Source organism: Ambystoma mexicanum, chromosome 6p, assembly GCF_040938575.1.
Source record: "Ambystoma mexicanum isolate Mex_15411 chromosome 6p, UKY_AmexF1_1, whole genome shotgun sequence".
NCBI lineage: Eukaryota > Metazoa > Chordata > Amphibia > Caudata > Ambystomatidae > Ambystoma > Ambystoma mexicanum.
In genome coordinates this window covers 1522607356-1522627028 of record NC_090935.1, presented here as the reverse complement: position 1 = coordinate 1522627028, position 19673 = coordinate 1522607356, and the positions used below count along the sequence as shown (strand labels likewise).

The 19673-nt window shown below is 47.5% G+C and overlaps 1 protein-coding gene and 1 pseudogene across 1 annotated transcript in view; one reads left to right on the top strand and one right to left on the bottom strand.

Moving 5' to 3' along the window:
- Positions 1-19673, top strand: part of XPA (XPA, DNA damage recognition and repair factor) — a 214963-nt gene that overhangs the window by 153016 nt on the left and 42274 nt on the right. The window contains exon 6 of the mRNA XM_069626385.1: positions 15195-15312. Coding sequence (XP_069482486.1) covers positions 15195-15312 — 118 coding nt within the window. The remainder of the gene's footprint in view (positions 1-15194; positions 15313-19673) is intronic.
- On the bottom strand, positions 531-684 carry LOC138512787 (5.8S ribosomal RNA; annotated as a pseudogene).

Below are 19673 nucleotides of genomic sequence, written 5' to 3'. Positions count from 1 at the left end.
AATAAAAATTGTTACCCCTCAAAAACATTCTTTTTCCATGTGTTTAATACAAATTGGGTGTTGTAAAAGCCTCCTGCCACGCCCCGCCTGCTTCCCCGTCCACATTTACTTTTCGGCCCACTATAGCCCTCATGTAAGGTACTTTCGGCCCTCTGTCAAAATTAGTTGTGCACCCCTAGAGCCTCTGGAACGAAGAAAGTATGGTCTAAGACAGCCAACCTTGCAGTTGTGTTTCTTATCCCTGTAGTTGTTTTTGCATCTATACCACTGGGAGGAATACACTGCTGGCTATGGAGGAGTCCCATATGCGGTTGCATGGCCAGCTGCCCCGGTGGGAAGGTGTGTTGGGTTTTAGGTCGCCATCCCTGGGGCATTCCGGGTGCCTGGCCCTCCCGACCCCACAAGGGGGGAAACCGGGAGGCCAGGCTGAACTAGCAACAAGCCTACCTGGCAGGTCCTGGGATCCTGGGACTTGCTGATTGGCATCTGGCTTTAGAGGGACGAGGGTACCCAGGCGATTGACGTTCAAGCGACTCTCAGATAGGTGTAGACCCAGAAGGAACCTGGGGCCGCAAGGTGCATTCGAAGTGTCGATGATCCATGTGTCATGTAATTCACGCTAATTGTCACAGCTAGCTGCATGCTTCATCAACGTAGAAGCTGTGTGATCCACCGCCAAGAGTCACAGGCAAAATATTTTCCAAAAGTCGGCCTGACCTGAAGCTGGGAGAAGGCTGCGCCGCCTGTCTAGCTTCCCCACTTGGGAGTCAAACAAGATCAACATGGTTTAAAACAAATGGGTTGTAGGCCCTCAGCCTGGGATGCCCGCCTGCCATTTTCTGCAGGGCTTCCCATGGTGACTAAGGCAGGCCAGCCTGCGCCTGGCCCACCTGGCAATAGCTCACCCCGACCATGACTTGCCGCCCTTCAGGGGATGGAGAGGAAGGCCGAAGGCAGCAGAGGGGGTTGGGTCGGACTGCTAGCGTCTTCAAACCCAGCCCGGCTATACCGGTCTGAGCTCCAGGTACAGGGACACGAGGGAAGGTCGCTCGCTGTGCCGGCAAACCTGGCTATTGCTCACGTATGGTGGTGGGCTGCCAGAAGTTCGACACCTGCCCGTCGAGCAGGCTCAGCTGCACCATGGCTCAGAGCTCACCTGGCGTGCAAAGCCTCCAAAAGCCTGAGGAGTAATCCTTCAGGAAAAGCCAGGTTTCCCTCGGCTCCCGGCTGCCCCCACTCCCGGCTGCCCCCACTCGACACTTCCCTTTTGACCGGGGCCCTGCCAACACCTGAGAGGGGAACAGCTCGGGGATCCCTCTCCAGTGTGTGGTTGGGATTGTCGTGGCAGTTTAACCCAACACCGCCAGACCTTGCCTTCCATCTGCTGGGTCGCGCCACCCACACTCCCTACCAGTGGAAGGGATCTGCTCCCCAACTACTGGTCACTCCGCTGGCCGGATCATAACATGAGGGGCGCACCGAGCTGTGGGTGGTTGTGTCTGGAACGCAACTCAGGTCGGGCCCACAGCTCTTCCTCCGGTTGCTCCACCAGTAATGATCCTTTTGCAGGTTCCCCTCTGGAAATCTTGTTATGATTTTAACTTCCCCTAGATAGTCAAGTTTGATTGTCTTCTCTGCGTTCACCTAGGGCTGTTGCTGACCCCGGCGGGGCCGATCCACGGAACTCAAGAAACCAACCAATCGTTAGTACGGGCTGGCTATGCGTGTACAAAGAGCAGGGACTTGACGCAAGCTTATGAACCGCACTCACTGGGAATTTCTCATTCTTGGGGAAATAATTGCACTCCCCAATCCTGATCACAAACGGGGTTCAGCAGCATGCACCTGTTGGCAAAGGTTAGAAAACGCTGATCTATTCATTGTAGCATGGGTCCAGCCCCAGACATCTAAGGGCATCACAGAACTGGTATTGCTCGACCATGTGTGGCTGAACGCCACTTGTCCCTTGAACATGGTAAATGCCGACCACTGGGGGTCATGTAACTAGTTAGCATGGAGGATTCTCGTTCATTATCGGAATTAACCAGACAAATTGCTCCACTAACTAAAAGCGGCCATGCACTACCACCCAAAGAATCGAGAAAGAGCTATCAATTTGTCAATCCTTTCCCTGTCTGGGTTGGGTGAAGTTTCCCGTGTTGAGTCAAATTAAGCTGCAGGCACCACTCCTGGTGGTGACCTTGCATTAATTACTTAGTTTCAGCTTTGCAACCATACTCCCCCTGGAATCCAAAGACTTTGTTTCTTGAAAGCTGGTCGGCGGGTCATTGGAATAAACCAGCTGGCCCGCTAGTCAGCCTTGTTTATGGTCAGAATACAACAGTATCTGATCATCTTTGGACCTCTGACTTTCATTCTTGATTAATGAAAACATTCTAGGCAAATGCTTTACATTGGTTCCTTTCATGCCGGTCCAAGAATTGCACCTCAATTTTCACAATACAGTTGCCTCCGGCCATCCCTATTAATCATGGCTAGTTTCAAAAACGTACAAAATAGAACCTATGCCATTATTCCTTGCCAAAATACTCAGATGACCGGCCTGCTTTCAGCACTCAATTATTTTTAAAGTAAACGCTTCACACCCCCAGGACACCCAGTCAAGAGCATCAATTGGGTGCAGAGAGGCAGGGGCTGGGACAGGCATTGGCTCACCTCACAGCCGACTGCCAGCTCGATCCAAAGATCCAGCTATTCACTTTTTAACTGCATCAACTTTAATATATGCTGTTGCAGCTGGAATTACTGCGGCTGCTAGCACCAGACTTGCCTCCAATGGACCCTTGTTAAAGGATTTAAAGTGTACTATAGTAATGAGGCACAGTAGTCGGGGTACATGACTAATGATGAAAAAGTCCTTTATTCAGGTACACGGTTTCGGTCTCAGTGGGGTATGGTTTCGAAATAAGTCTCAGACATCGGGATCGGACGATCCAGTCATTCTCCTTCGAAATGGAGCAGTCCTTCTCTCCTTCCGATGTTCTTTCTGGGCCTTAATACGCCCACTGGTACTCCGACAACTGGTCCTGCCGTGTGCAGAAAACAAAGAGCAGAACCTTGGTTCTCAAGCATTGGATCTTTCATGGATTCACATGCTTAGAATATTCCCCGTCCTCAGGCTGGGAATCCTTGGTAAATTATATAGACCTTTTCCATAGGAAAAATTTCGACACTTTTGCGCCACTAGGACGTAGAGGTATAAGTAGCCCCGCCCCCGCGGCTCCCTCAGATTTCAACCGTCTTCCAAAGTAGTGGGATTACCTCGAGTATCTGCTATTTTTGCTAGGTTGTGCGTTCTTTTTCTTCGACTTCCTTCGAAAATGCCTGGAAAGGCGTTGTTTCGTCCGTGTGCTACATGCAGTCTTAAGAAAGTGTATGAAGGTTATGGGCATATCGACTATATTTACTGTCTTCACCCTCATCATTCGGCCGACACGTGTGCGATCTGTCAAGGCTTCTCCCAGAAGACCCTGAAGGACCGCAACAGACGCCTGGTGACTTGGCTCAATTACGGGGCGGGTGCATACCCTGCATCGGAGGTAGGCTCTACTCCCTCGAGATCGAAATCTACGGTGCCCCCTTGTCGCTCTGCGTCAGCAGAGCCCTCGACGTAGAAACCACGTTCATCGGAAAAAAAACCCTCTGATAAAATCCTGCGAGGGACTCTTCTTCAAAGAAACCGTCCTTTTCTTCCTCCTCATCTAAAAAGGAGAACAAATTGAAATCCTCCTCGGGAGACCGCCATGGCTCTACCTCGAGTCGAGTGTCGTCGGCCCACAAGCAGAGTTCAAAAACGGCGAGTGCACCACAAGGCTCTGCGCCAAAACCTTCGTCGACGACGGTCAGATCGTCGACGTCTTCTTTGCCATCGGTGCCTGCTCTTCCCGCGATCACTTCGGCGGGTCAAACAGTGGTTATGGAGAAGATGTCGTCGACGGTGGCACCTTCGGTGGGTTGGTTGCCGGATGTTTTTGACACGCTTTTGCCTGAGGCCTTGTTGCAGCCAGAAGCGGCCTTTTCCATCTCGTTGGCGGAGGATGACCGTAGTCTGATCGTACAACCAACTGATGGGGGTTATGTGCAATCAGTTCGGGTGAACCCCCAAGTGGGAGTGCCATCCCAACCACCTCTTCCTTGCTGAATCCCCAGTCTATTGTCCCTGGAGGTGTTGAATGTGTTACAGAAGCTGTTACAGCGTCTGGACACGCAGTTAGTTGCCTCACACTGGTGTCCCGACGGTACCGCAGGCTACGCCAGTCGTCGCCGAACCAGGCCCGGCTCCTCGCTCGATGACCAGAATACCTACAACTTGCCCGGTGGAGGAGGATTGTTCTCGCCCACACTCGGAGGAGGGTGAACTGCCGGAGTCGGAGTCAGAGCGTGAAGGGTCCCTGTCAGACGTCTCATTGTCCCCCTCAAGGGACCCCACATGGGAGTCGGATGCGGAGAAGGAAACTCCTAAGAGCCCGGCGCAACCATCCCCACCGGATGACATTGGGGCCTTCCACGCAATGATGGGAAAAGCGTGTGCGGAATTTGGCCTGGCGCCGGAAGAAGTGAAGAAAGATTGCTTTCTCTTCGATCATATGGGAAAAAGAAGGAAATCGATGTTTGCTATCCCCATTTTGGACCATGTCTGGCAAGAGGGGTTGAGGACAATGCGTCATCCTTTCTCAGAACCGGTGATAAAAGGTCGGTTAGAAAAGAAATTCAAGGCTCCGAAGTCAACCCCTAAATGCTTGACGTCTCAACCTTCGCCAGATTCGGCAGTGTCTGCTGCTGCTGCCAGAAAAGCGAGGTCGCAACACAAATGCACGACCCCGCTGGACAACGATGCCAGGAGACAAGATGCGTTTGGAAAGAAGGTATTGTCAGTCGGTGCGACTACAGTGAAAGCAGCCAACTCCCTGGCCATTATGGCACGGTATGATAGAGAGATGTGGCATCGTTTGGCTCCTATCTTAGACCATCTGCCAGAGGAACACAGGAAGTCCGCTGTGCTACTAGTACGTGAAGGGGAAGAGGCTTCCAATCACTCCATAAGTATCGCTGTCGACCTGGCGGAGGCCGGTTTTAAACAAATCAATAACGGCGTAGTGTTAAGGAGGCAAGCCTGGCTTAAGTGCACGACTTTTAGACCAGAGGTGCAATACAAAGTGCTGGACATCCTGTGCGAAGGGGAACAACTGTTTGGCGAGAAAGTGGATGAAGCCTTGAAGGGCATGAAAGAAGACTCTGACACTGCTCGGTCACTCGGAGCCCTCCAAAGTGGCAGAAATTTTCGTTCCTTTCGTCCTTTCAAAGGTGCTTCCAGAAACTTCTGGTTTGCATCACCTAGAGACCGAGGTTTCAGTCGGCCCTCTTACTCTTCCCAAGGCTACAAATGAGCAGCCCAAGCTACTCGTAGAGGCAGAGATTACCAGTCCTCAAGAAGGAGAGGCTCCTACTCATCGTCAGCGAAGGATCGACAGGCGAAAACCCAGCAATGACATGTTTCGAGACGTCCTGGGGGCCGAGTATCTCGTCGTGTCGACGAGTGGGAACAGACCAATGGGTTTTGGACACGATACGTCTGGATCACTTCCTACAGTTCAAGGACAAGCCACCACACATCCCGCCAGTGTTCTCGCCACAATCTCATCTTCTGATACTGGTGCAGGAAGTGACTCTTATGCTGCAGAATGGTGCTATAGAACTGGTCCCGGTGGCCGAAAGAGGAAAGGGAGTGTACTCCTGTTACTTCGTGGTCAAGAAACCCAATGGAAAATGGCGTCCCATTCTAGATCTACGGGCTCTCAACAAGCTGCTAAAGAATCTAAAGTTCAAAATGCTTACTCTGCAAGAGGTTATCCGATCGATAAAACCGGGAGATTTTTTGTCATCGCTAGACCTTCAAGACGCGTACTTTCATATCCCAATGCGTCGACACAAAAGATTTCTGCGGTTCGTCGTCGGGCGAACCCACTATCAGTTCAAGGTCCTTCCATTCGGCCTAAAATCGTCTCCCAGGAAGTTCACGAAATGTTTGGCACCAGTGGCAACCTGGTTACGGAAGGAAGGTCATCATGTGTACCCATATCTGGACGATTGGTTAGTAAGGGGACTATCTCCGGAAAGGGCACAGGAAAGTCTGAATGCCACCATGTCCCTCCTACAGCGCTTGGGCTTCGCAATAAACTCCGAAAAGTCCTCCTTAACGCCATCAAAGACCTTGGTCTTTCTGGGAGCGGAGTTCCAGACACAGTCAGGATTGGTAAAACCATCCATCGAAAGAGTTCTGAAACTACGACACAAGGCATCGGAATGGAAAGTCGACACCAGAGTGTCGGTGAGAAGGTACATGTCCCTGCTGGGGACCATGGCGTCCTGTACACCCTTGATCAACAATTGTCGTCTCTTCATGAGGCCCATTCAGGAATTCTTGACGGATCGATGGGCACAGAGTCAAGGTTGTTGGTCGGACAAATTGACCATCAACAGCAAGTTCGTGCAGGCACTTCAGTGGTGGAGAATCTCCAAAAATCTAACAAGAGGAGTGCCCTTACTGGAACCTGTGTTCCAGATGACTGTGGTGACAGATGCTTCTCTGACTGGATGGGGAGCTCATCTGGATTCCCTTCAAGTTCAAGGTCGGTGGTCATCGGTGGAGTCCAGCCTTCATTTCAACATGCTGGAGTTAAGGGCAGTGTGTTGGGCCCTGAAGTCCTTTGCTGCCACGTATAAAGGGATCCGTTGTATGGATAATGACAGACAACACGACAATGATGTTTTACCTGAGAAAACAGGGGGGTACTCGCTCCAGGACTCTGTCGACCGAGGCCCAGGAGATCTGGCATTGGGCCCTCCGCCACAGGATATATCTATTGGCGTTCCACTTACCAGGAGTCAAACATGTGCAAGCAGACTCTCTCAGAGATGAATCGACTACACGAATGGGAATTGAACGACCAACAACTACACCGTGTCTTCGAAAAGTGGGGTCGTCCGGCTCTAGATCTCTTCGTGACGAGAGAGAACAGGAAGTGCTTACAATACGCGAGCAGGTGGCCACAGCAAGACTCACTGGGTGAAGCGTTCTCCTTCCCGTGGACGGACAAGTTTTTGTATGCGTTCCCCCCCCGTTTCCGCTCATACGTCGGACGCTGCAATGGATTCACAGATATCCATGTCGGGTGATCCTGGTGGCCCCATACTGGGCGAGACAAGTGTGGTTCTCCGATCTACTCCATCTTTCAGCAGCGGAGCCCATGTGGTTCCATAGGATCCCGAACCTTCTGTCTCAGGACAAAGGGGCGGTTTGGCATCACGACCCGGACAGCCTCAGTCTGACAGCCTGGCTCCTGATTTCTCCGAGTTTGGTTCGTTAGCAATTCCACCGGACAGTCGTCGCATTTTGCATGCTGCAAGGGCACGTCCACGAACGCTTCGTATACATACAAATGGAAGAGATTCTGTATTTGGTGCAGGGATCAGCGAGGTTTACGTCCACTTCACATCACACCGGAGCAACTTCTACCATACTTGCTACTCCTGGCTCAAAAAGGTTTGTCTTTTTCATCGATAAAAGTGCATCTGGCGGCCATTTCGAGATTTACTCGGAAGAGACATTCAACTCCATTATTTAGTGACCGGTTGATTAAACATCTCGTGAAAGGATTGTTCCGAACTTTTCCTCCAACGAAGAAGTTTCCTCCGATCTGGAGTCTGGTTCTAGCAGCACTAATGAAGGCTCCTTTTGAGCCGATGTCGTCGTCATTGAAGTTCCTATCATGGAAACTGGCTTTTCTGGTGGCTATTACTTCGGCTAGACGTCTGTCAGAAATACAAGCGTTAGTGATCGATCCACCATATTTGAGGTTTTTCAAAAATAAAGTCGTGTTGGCTACTAATCCTACCCGGCATTATTGCCTCGAACAACATGCTGAGGATACACAGATGGGTCGTGCAGTCCTACGGCACCTGTTTCAATAAGGTAGGCCCCAATAAAGGGGGTATATGCTTCGGCTAATGTAAAGTGTTTTTTAGCTGTTCATGTACTATGATTTGAAGTTTAGCCATGGCGAATATGCATTCATGGTTATAGTGTTATTGGTTTGCATACACACCTCCAACTATCGGGGATACGGCTGTACAATCTATTCTAAGCATGTGAATCCATGAAAGATCCAATGCTGGAGAAGGGAATAGTTTCTTACCTGTAACTCCATTTCTCCAGCATTGGTATCTTTCATGGATTCACATGCGCCCGCCGGCCTCCCCTGACATGCAAACCAGATGTCCCCCAATACTACTTTGGGGGTCGAAATCTGAGGGAGCCGCGGGGGCGGGGCTACTTATACCTTTACGTCCTAGTGGCGCAGGCATACGCGGCCCAAAACGACATAGATGGGACACAAAAGTGTCAAAAATTTTCCTGTGGAAAAGGTCTATATAATTTACCGAGGATTCCCAGCCTGACGACGGGGAATATTCTAAGCATGTGAATCCATGAAAGATACCAATGCTGGAGAAATGGAATTACAGGTAAGAAACTATTCCCTTCTGTGTCCTTTTGAAGACCCCGCCTGTTCCCCCTCCCCAATCTGCATGCAGAATGCAGCCCGGTCCTCCCTTGTAGGCCCCGCCCCCTTTTTGCAGCACTGCCGTTCTGGGCTGCCATGGCCTCTGTTTCCCAGGGGCGTGACTCGGCTTACCCCATCCTTGCCAACTCTGTCCACCATCCCACCATGGCTTTGATGGGCCACCTGTAAGGGTCCCTGACGGGACACCTGTGGATGTTGTCGTTAGGTACGTATTGCTTCTTCTCATTTTCTTGGTTGTGTGTGTATTGGGCTGCTGACAGGAGAGGGCTTCTAGGAGACCTCAAATGCCGGTATGGGGTTCAGTTTGTCCCGGCCTCTCTCTGGGAAGACCCGCCTGTCTACATGTACTCATTTCAATTACAGGGCCTCGAGTCCTGTATTGTTATTTTTCATCACTACCTCCCTGCATCGGGAGTGGGTAATTTGCACGCTTGCTGCCTTCCTTGGATGTGGTAGCCGTTTCTCATGCTCCCTCTCCAGAATCGAAAACCCTGATTCCGCATTACCCCTGGTAACCATGGTAGGCACACAAAGTACCATCGAGCACTTAGAGCAGAGATTTGAATGTATCGTTGCCCTCAAGGGGCTGTGCGATTGGCCTGAGGTCCTCTAGAGTCACCAAAGTGGCCAGGCGAGCCCGCATAGGTCATGTTCTGATAAATGCACACAGCCCGAATGGTCAGCACCCGTCATCAAGAATTAGGTCTAGAATTACCACAGTTATCTTAGTAACGGATGAAATGATCAAAGGAACCATAGCTGAGCTCATGAGAAATTCACAGTTTCACTGTTCCGGCTGTGTGTACTAACACGTACATGGCTTGATCTTTGAGACAAGCATATGCCACTGGCAGGATCAACCAAATAAACTTACCTGCCAGAAAATGGCAACGGGAGAAGCCAGGTGTCCATCTCGGGTCAGTCTACACATCCTCTGTGGTCTACGGGACCCAAATATCAGAACGTGGGGGATTCATACAGGTCAACCACACAGGCACTGGTGGCCCATCCTGCTCCACCACAGCTGGGGGATGGAAGGGAGAGGCTGGGAACATGGGGGTTGGCACCCCACGGAAAGGTTATTCCGAACTGCTGAGAAACATGCTCAGTGGAGAAGGGGCAAGAGCATGGCTTTTCAGGACCCAAACCACCAATGGCAGCCTGGGCTAGCACTACTTGAACCCGTACACTCTGATTTGACCACTGATTCGAAGATTAGCGAGCTGCCGCCCTGTTCAGCCTTTGCTCTGTTTGGAGGGGGCATGTGCCAAGGCGGTTAGAAGCTAATTGCTTTAAACAGCGGCGTACCAAATTGATCCCGTGAAGTGCGGGGAGGCACACAGGCCATCTGCGTGCAAGTCGCCTGAGGTTCTCTTGTCTGCCAGGCACCCTCTCTCGTGAATGAAAGGAAGGCCTCTTGGAAGAGCACCAACCGTGTTTGTGGCCCGGCAGGGAGCTCTCAGCAGACCAAGCTCCACTGGGGTATCTCCTGGGGGACAGCCCTTGTTCCAGGTTGTGGGGGGGGATCCAGTGGTTTGGTTCTATTAAGGATTGCCGACTGCATTTTGCAGACAATTTTTCTGCTGACGTTTCCGTCGCCCCCCCTCTTACTACTCTCACCCCCATATATACCTTTCCCCCACTTTCCATCTATGTCTTTTGTGGCAAAAAATATGGGGGAAAAAGTCGGCAAAAAAAATCTGTCCACTTGTAGTTCAGCGAAAGTGGGCTAGACTGGTGGTTTCCCCACATAGCCGGGGGGGTGGGAAGGAAGAACCGAGTGGAGATCAGACAGGACCCTAACACACTGTCTACAGTAATCCAGAGGGAAGGTGACTAAGCTTTCTTGTAATCTGTGTAGCCTGGGTGACGGAGGGGGAGGTCTGGCTAAAAATGGTCAGCCTCCTTCTAGACTGAACTGGAGAAATATTTGGACTTCCAGAGCAGCATGACCATTCATTGCTATGACCAACTGGCCGGGCTCGGGGAGCAGCCATCTGGTAGTGCCATTTCATTCTAGTGGGCCTACTCTGGAAGGTCCCTTAGCCCCCTGGCAAAGGCCCGGCAGGTCCAAGGGCACGCAGGGACTTCTGCTGGGCATGGGGTGGAGTGGGGTTGGGGAGTGGTCAATCCACGTGCGAGGCAGATGCCCAAGGGAGGGAGCAGCAACCCACACCATCCTTGAGCTCTGGACGGGGTGTGATGCAGTTTAGCTACCTCTGGGGGAGGCATGGGTACCCCGCCAGGGCACGCTTGGACCTCCGCTGGGCTGAGCCAGTCCTTCTTTTTTTTTTGGTACACTGCATGCTAGGACTTTTAAGCCAACCCTGGCAATGAGGAAAACAAAACTAGAAGTTGCAGCATGCAATTGGAAGCAAAAAACAGGACTGCCCTGAGTGGAACTGGGAAACTTGACAGGGTAGAGCACACCTTTATGCTCATCTGAATCTTTCAAAAAAGTATCTTTAATGTCACATGAGCCATTTCTCTACTTCTGAAAGGTTGACAACCTGATTGCCTATCCCCCAATATTTGCTGTGTTTCCAGAAGCTCCTGGGGTTAATGGCAGCATTAATGGAGTAACCCACACCTGCTTTAAGCTATTGGGTACAGTAAAGGACTGAAAGGAGCGGTTGATGATATTCATGATCTGAGACAACCGTATGTTGGCACAAGGTTTAATAGTCTCTTTACAAGGATATCCAGGCCAGTTTGTAGGTTTCAAACTTAGTATTACATTTTTTGTATCCGTTAGTGAAATATCCTGAAGTGTCAGTGTTTTGAAAGCCATTCACTGTACCATCAATATTAAACAATACAACAATTACATGTGTTTGTTCCTCAGGATGAAAGGCCAGACCTTCACTAATGCCCCAATTTGGGCCTTTATGCTAGGATTATACTCCCAGCGACCCCAAGATTCTTTACTTTGTCTACATATGCTGTGTTCAGTTAGATTTTCCTTTCTATGCTAAATCCTCCTCACCTGTTGGATCCCCAGAGCTTTTTGCTGGTCTTATGGATTTGTTTTTCTCCATGTTCCTAAGTGAGTGGGGACCTTTTTCCACGCTCATCCTGTCATTTTGATCTTTCCTATGGCTTTGCATCTACCTTTTACTATGGCAGTACACTGCACTTTAAGTGCAGTGTTGCTGGGTTGCCCCTGGGGCTTCCTTTTTATGTACCTTGAAGAATTATTATTCCGAAGGGTAGAGAGGGATTTCTATCCACTTTACCTTTTTATACAGTGAGACCAGCACACCCCACCTGTTGTGGAGTGCTGGGAAGATGCATGGTATCCCTTTTCCCACTGCTCCAGTAACATTGGTGTTACTGTGACAAGCTAATTCTTATTGCTGGTGGCAGTGGACATACTTTAATGACTTTTGTGTTAATATTTCACACAGGCTGTCAAACCAGCCAAGGAAAATGCACCGAAGGGTCACCATTCTGCTGGAAGGGCGGATTCTTTCTAATTTCACAAGTTGTAATGTGCATACCCTTTCTTAGGTCGTCTTCTGCCATCCTGGGTGGGGCAGGTTCTGGTTGAAATGTTGTCTTCGGCAGGAACACTTTGTGTAGACCACCGAGGCTCCAGAGTGTCTGTGAAGGCAGGAAGTAAGGGTCTGCAACTCTGCAGCCCTTTTTCTTTTAGTGTGCATGGAGAAACCAGTTCCCACCGGGAGGCTGACTGTCCTGGTCGGACAGCCACCCACCCCTTCTGTAAACTGTAGGGAGAGTTTGCAGAAGTTGTGTGTGGGTTTATGTAGAACTGTCCGATTCTGGAAGCTGAAGATAAGTAGAGCACTGGAGCTGTATCCGAAGAGGAAGATGAAGAGAAGACAGCTATAGCTAATTCCAGCGACCACAGATGCCTGCTGTGTAGCCAGATCCTGTTCTGACCCTTTGTTCCATGCGACCGAAGAGTCCTGTAGAAAACCACTCCGACCCATAGACTGTTGGCATCGTTCAGTCTTGAGGCGACCTGCAAAACGAACCATCCCATGATGTGCTGTGACCTTCCTGGGCTGCAAACCGCCAATACCATGGGAACTCGAGTCTGAGTGCTGTGCAATGTCGTCTGATTCTAACTGAAACCTTGGTGGACTCTTGCTGGACCTCCAGTGACACAAGTCAAAACCTTAAAGTCCCCTCAACAGAGTGCTAGACTGAGAGGGGGAAGAGAATCTGACCGGTGGCAGCCATCCTTCGTCTGGTAACTTCAAAAGGCTGCCAAATCATAGAGCCGCAAGAAACACTGAAGAATCTTTTGTTTGGAGCCTTTTCTTTCGACTGCTGCTGTAGGTTCCCATCCAGGATCTGTTCTTTTGTCACAATGACCAAGAATCCAGAGATTGGGTCCTGTGCTGCTGCATTGTGAAGGCGTCCATCTGCAAGCTCTTCTTCATTTATTTATTTATTGCGCTTATACAACAAGTGAATTGTGTTTCACTGCTGAGGTACTGTATGGCTAAGGGTAGTACTTACATAAAGGCTTGTGTTTCTGAGTGGATGATTCATGTGTTTGGGAGTTCGCCCATACCGTTCGCCCATATCTAATGCTGGAACGCATCTAGGGAGCCATCTACAAAGTCCCTGAGCACTTTCTACCAACTCTAAAGCATGTACTTACCTGTTTGACAAGATATCCCCTGGAACTCTGACTTTCCTGCATCTGAGGGTATGCTGTGATTTAAATGAATAGAAAATAACAAATAATATTAATATCTAGACATTTTAACGAAAAAATAATGCATTTTTAAAATATATATATATATATATATATATATATATATATATATATATATATATAAATGGGTTAAGGGGTAAAACAGGTAGGTTGGTGTTGGGGTGGGATTATAAATGAAGGGAAACGGAGGGGGAGGGGTTTGGGGAAGATCTCCCAAATTGAAAGAAAACAAATTCAGTATTTATTTAGCTATAAATGATGTTGTTGTTTATTTTCTATTTGTTAAAATCACATGTAACCGCATCTGAGCCCTATTCTGCCCTGCATATTATTGGCTCTTGGACCACCAGGGTCTCCCTCTCCTGCCTCTGAGATCACTCATGCCTTAGAATAGGGAAAGACTTTAAAAGATAAGGTCTCTGACTTGAAAATAGGGCAAAGGTGTTAGTGATGTAACTGTATCTCTGAAATAGAATACGTTTCCAAAGTCTTACTAAGTTCTGACTTGCCTTGGAGTTGCTTGTTGTCCGTCTGAAAAGTACAAGAAGTAATTTACTTAACTTTGAATTGTGTTCCACTCTTCTAGAAAGTAATTCAGTTGGTATTTCTGTATTATTCCTGAAACTGAATAAGTGTAAAAGTCTACCAATAGGGTTTACTCACCTTGAATAGCTGCTGCCATTCTAAAAGTGTAACTTTGGGGTTTGCTTAGCCTGAGGTGCTTATTGCCTTTCTAAAACAGTCTTACAGAGATCTCGCGTACCCTAGAGTTGCATGCTGCCCCTCTGAAAAGTATACAATGTTCTTTACTCACCTTAGAAAAGTGTTCCACATTTCTAAACAGTATCATTGGTATAACTGACTATTCCTGTAAAAGAAATAGTGTAAGAGTTTGACCCACAGGTTTTGTTTGTACACACCATGAATAGCTTCTTGCCATTCAAAATGTGTAGCCGAATTTTTACTTATCCCCGAGATGATGACTGCTGAAACGTGTACGTTATTTAATTACCTTTTGAACTGGTCTTGAAAAGTAATCTGAGTGTAACTGTAGCCATTCTGGCAATATAATAACTTATGATAGTGCCCAGGTGTACTTGTAACAGTGTTGGCATAACTATAGTATTCCGGAACCAGAATAGCACTATGGGTTATTAACAATAGGGTCTGCTCCCTTGAATTACATTGTGTCATTCTAGAAGTCTAGCTAATGTGGTTTAGCTCCCCATGAATAGCATTCTGCCCTTCTACATGTGTATCACTAGGTTTTACCCACCATGAACTGCATAAGCTATTCTAAATAAGGTTTATACTTTGGTTTGCACACCATAAGGATTGCACTGGTTTTTAGAAGTGTTATGTATGATAATAGTACTTAGCGTTCTAAAGAATTCTCTTTGCCTGTGCATATATAAAATAAACCATTATTTTTACAATGTATCAGTGTTGCTTCGGACCAGATGCATGCTCCAATTTCTTAGTTTTTATCTGCCACCCTCCCATTCTTTCCTAGGATACGCCTGGCTGCTCTGTCATTGCTACCATTATCTCGGATTGTAAAACCTTAAAGCTAAGAGTTTGAGATTCTGTATTGCCCAAGATATAGTTTTATGAAGGCGCTGAGTGTACTTCAGAAAAACTGTCCTAACCTGGTGTACAGTGTACCATGGACGAAGAGGTTAGGTAGCGAAGGTGTAAAGTCAGGATTATTAAACAAGTGGCAAGGTCTAAAAATGTGTTTTTCTACAATATACAATTGAACAATTCTACGATATTATGTCTTTTATAGATTCCGGACTAAGGTCACAATTACATTTTCAAAAGTTTAATATTTTAGATGTAATTCAAATTGTAGTTGTACTAATGCATAATCTAGTTTGGAATTGTTTTCCAACCTACAGATCATAAAACGCTCCCTCGAAGTTTGGGGAACCGAAGAAGCACTGCAAGAGGCAAAGGAAAACAGACTAGAGAATAGAGACAAAATGAAACAGAAGAAGTTTGATAAAAAAGTGAAAGGTAAGCAATCGGGTCTTTGTCGAAAAAATGGTATGCAGAGTAATTATAATCATTTTGCATCCAAACAAATCCACTAAATTGTCTCTGGTTGGGCTATTTTTAAAAATAACGGAATCCATTTTTAAAATAGCAGATGTCTGTTTTTTAACGTAGGATCCTAAATAATCACATTGTAAGAAAATCCACAAGCGTCCACGAGGGGCTGTAAACATGTTTGCATTTCCTTCCACATAAATGGCCAACATATGGCACAATAAGTTTACACAATACCTTTTTCATTAGGACAGAAAAAAGCTTCAGCCATTGATAGCCATCTTAGCTTTCATTTGAAGACCTTCACTTGTTCATACCTTTTTGGGGCATTTGCATTATAAACACAGTGACTCGCTCTGAAGGTCGCAAACACCCTACATTCCGTCAAGGATCTATAGTTCCGTTTTAAACCCTTTAGGTCATGCAAATGCTGTACAATATAAAGAAGTTAGCAAAATATGTTGCACTAATAAAAACCTATGAAATTCAGTGAAAAAATGTTGTTAAAGGGATGTTATGATCACAAGTAAAACCGAAAACCACCAGAAAAATCGCCAATTATGGTAAGCTAAGCAACCATAACTCGCGCCACCTCCGTGCACTGCTAGGACTAACACCCAGGACATTAAAGATGACATCACAAATGTCATTGATGACCTCACTGATGACATCACATACCTGGGCCGCTTGTGTGTGTGTTCACAGGCATATCTAGGCCAGTGGGTGTGATGCTGGAAATGCATTGTCGGGACAGGGCCGCCGTATCGTGGCCTTTACTGCTTTTTATCATGTGGTCTGTCGTGTTTTCCATGCAGGAGTTCATGTGGGACTCTGGTGGTGCAGCTCTCTTTTGGTTTGGTGTACAGACCCAGGGGATACCCTTATGGCACCCATGGGTGAGGGCACAATCCTGTGCCCCTAGTGTATGTTTTTGGGCACCTGTGTGTGATCCACAGAGCAGGATACGGGCTGGTGGCAGCTCTGTGCTGAATTGACTGGTGCCCTGAGCGTCCTCCATTTTGGGATGCCCAGGCCCCGTCATTGGAATAGGTAGATTCCTGATGGAGACAAGATGGCCCCCATGGCCTCTTGTCTTCCATCGCCTGTTACCTTGATATTCCCGAAGTCCCGGGAAGCCCTGACTCTGTCCCTTCCCCCTGACTGGCTGTTGGGTGCAAGTTCCATATATGGTAGTATGGGGAAGTGCCGACCAGACTGGCTGGAGCCTTCCCAACAACCGTATGTTGTGGGTACACCTTAGGGTGGGACCTGGGTGAATGGAGTGTGTGACAAATCTACACTTCTTGTTGTGGATGTCTTGTTTCTGGTGTTTGACGCAATGACTGAGACAGCCCTGCTCGAAACTGGAATGAATGCAGTGGGTAGTGTTGAATGGCGTGGTACTTGTCCAAATCCACATTCTGTGTTGGAGTGTCTGGATGGAGAAGAATGGCCTGAATGCACCATGCGCCTTGTTGGCTGACTGACTGCTGAATGCCCTTCGTAGTGATTGGATGCTTAAGAGTGACCCAGCAGAATGAATGGGAGATCAACAGTATATCTGGGGACCTCTCACTTCTAGGAATCGTGTTCAGCTGAGGTCCAAACTACGAAGAGTAACTGGAGTGAAACTGAAGCTTGACCTTGAAGCCCTGCTGGAAGAGAAGAATTGCTGTTGCTCTTCTTCACCAATCTGAAAGCTGCTGTGTCTCCAAGGACTGACCCAGAGTGGACCTGATAAGGCGCCTTTTTCCCGAGCTGTGTGGGACCATTGTGCATCAATTGATCTTTGCCAAACTCCCTGGTAGACAGACCTACAAAAGGCTGCCGACCGGAGATGGGGACTGCCGTGGAATCCCAAAGAGAAGCGCCCAGACTGTTGTCCGCCACCGTCGACGACCGCAGCCGCCAAGCTCCTGTTGCCTAAGAACATTCTATTCATGGACGCACTTGTCCGCACCGTCGCCTGCCTTATCCTGCCCGAGAAGGCCAGGCTGTCGACGTGCCGAGGAGCATCCGCCGGTGGATTTCGCGCAACCCAAAGACCACAGAGACGACGGCGACTCGATGACCTTGCTGGGCCATAGTTCTTCAAACTCTTTGCGGTCCAGAACTATTGACATCAAGGAGCCCCGCACGCCGCTTCCTTGCAGGACGTTTACGCTTCCCCGTCGACGAGCACCGCTAGGAAAGAAGCTGCCACTTCACCGCCGTAGCTCACCCGGTTCTTCGCTGGACGTTCAACGACCCGTGACTCCTGCCCCAAAGGGAGGGAACTCAAGAAGTGCCGTCGATTCCCCGACTAGGAACGCTACAACTCCAGGTACTTTGGGATTGCAGAACTATTGGAAAGACTCTGGTGAACAATATATGGACTGGGCTTGTGATATATCTTTATTCTACAGGTTGCTCAGGTCGGGGGATCTCAACACAGAACTGTGTCTAACGGTAGGGGACAGTATTCTGCCAATTGTCTAACCAACTGCTTTCCTTTTTATATCTATTTTCGGTTTCCTTTACAAACTGTGAGCCATTCAACCGTACATTTGATGCACTTTGAAGAGATCTAATTGTAATTTTGGTACCACGTAGGACTGTATATTTGCCATTATAGATAACTGATTAAAAAGTAATTTATCGTGACATTGTACATAAACTTGAATATTAATTATATAAAGGCTGTGTTTTTACTAATACAGTGTGCGGACATTCCTTTGTGGGTGCTTGGTGACTACACTGTACTTAAGAACCAGCCCGCATCACCTCTTGAGAAGCTAGGCCTTGATTGCTCGACCACGTACCAATAATAGAGAATCTTGGCTGGGGTCCTCGGTGCCTCTCCTCTGCCATATAGAGAGCAGGAGTACAGACACCCCCCTCCAGTGGTTGCCTTACAGTGGTTTTTGTTCACTGACAGTCAGAATATGAACATTGAAAATGTGTTCTATATCTAGAAATATATATATCTAGTTATATATAATCTATAACCATCTTGTATGTTAAAGTACTTTCATTAGGGTTTTGTCTCAGCTCATGGTGCACATGTATGTGGCAATAAGCAGGCCTCACACAATTAATGTGTATACATTATGATGAACTTCAATGTTATTGACATTTTCTGGTGATGCTGTTTCTTTCTTCCTTACTTTAGTTTCCCTTTATGTGCCTCTAATTTGTATGCATTGTAGGTCTTCATGTGTATTGTTTGTACTAACATAAGTATGTAGTAAGTCTTGAATTATTTGCTATTAATTTCATGTTTAACATTACCCCTGATAAGGTAGCATTCATTATTTTACTACCCAAAATTACCAGATAAAAAATATTGTACCTCTGGTGCATGCTGCAGCCATTGCCTATGTGTATGTATGATTAGGTTCCTGTATTAACAACAACACTCCAATATAATGTTTTGTTTAGATGAGTACATTCTTTAATACATTAAGTCGTTCATGCTAGGTCTCCCAATCTCCTATGACATCTTGTTACCAACATTCTAAACACAACCCCTTGTAAAAACTTTTAATTAAAATTAATTTCATGTGAGATGTCATCAGTGATGTCATTAATGACATTTGTGATGTCATCTTTGTCATGGGTTTTAGTCTTAGTCTTAGCAATGCACGGAGGTGGCACAAGTTATGGTTGCTTAGCTTACCACTGTAACTGGCAAATTTCTGGGGGTTTTCAGTTTTACTTGTAACCATAACATCCATTTAACAAAGTTCTTTCTGTGAATTTCATAGGTTTTTGAGTGAAAATGTTTCATGTTACTTCACTGTATACAAGTTATTAATAATTCCTCTTTTAAAATATATGTACGAAATGTAAACCTCCTTTAACCTATTTTTTGCAACGCATATTGATGTGTGTCGTTATCAACTGTGCATGCTTGGGATGCAAGTCATGGTTGAATTGCCTAGGGCAGGAGGCTCGACCATGACCCCAGCCCCACCAAACAAGCCTTGTTATCCACTGCACCTACCCTGTATCCTAATTCAATGTCCACTATACCGTCATAATGTGACCAATGTGTGTGCTCATAGATTGCATGGCCAGTCTCCACAATCCATGGGGCATGGTCTTCGGCCATGCTGCATTCCCCAATAGGCAAATCGGAGTAGCCATTTGTCCTTCCTGAGTGCCAGGTCCACTGTCCATGCACCAAAGTTATATCACTATTTTTTGTACTTACATTTGGACACTTTGGGGGAAAAAAATGATTTGCAAAAGCATGCTTTCATGTCCTTGCTCATGCTCCTCGCACAGGTTTGTAGCAATCCAGTCAAGCACTTCGGGCTGTAGCCGTGAGAAGAATTATTTTCCCA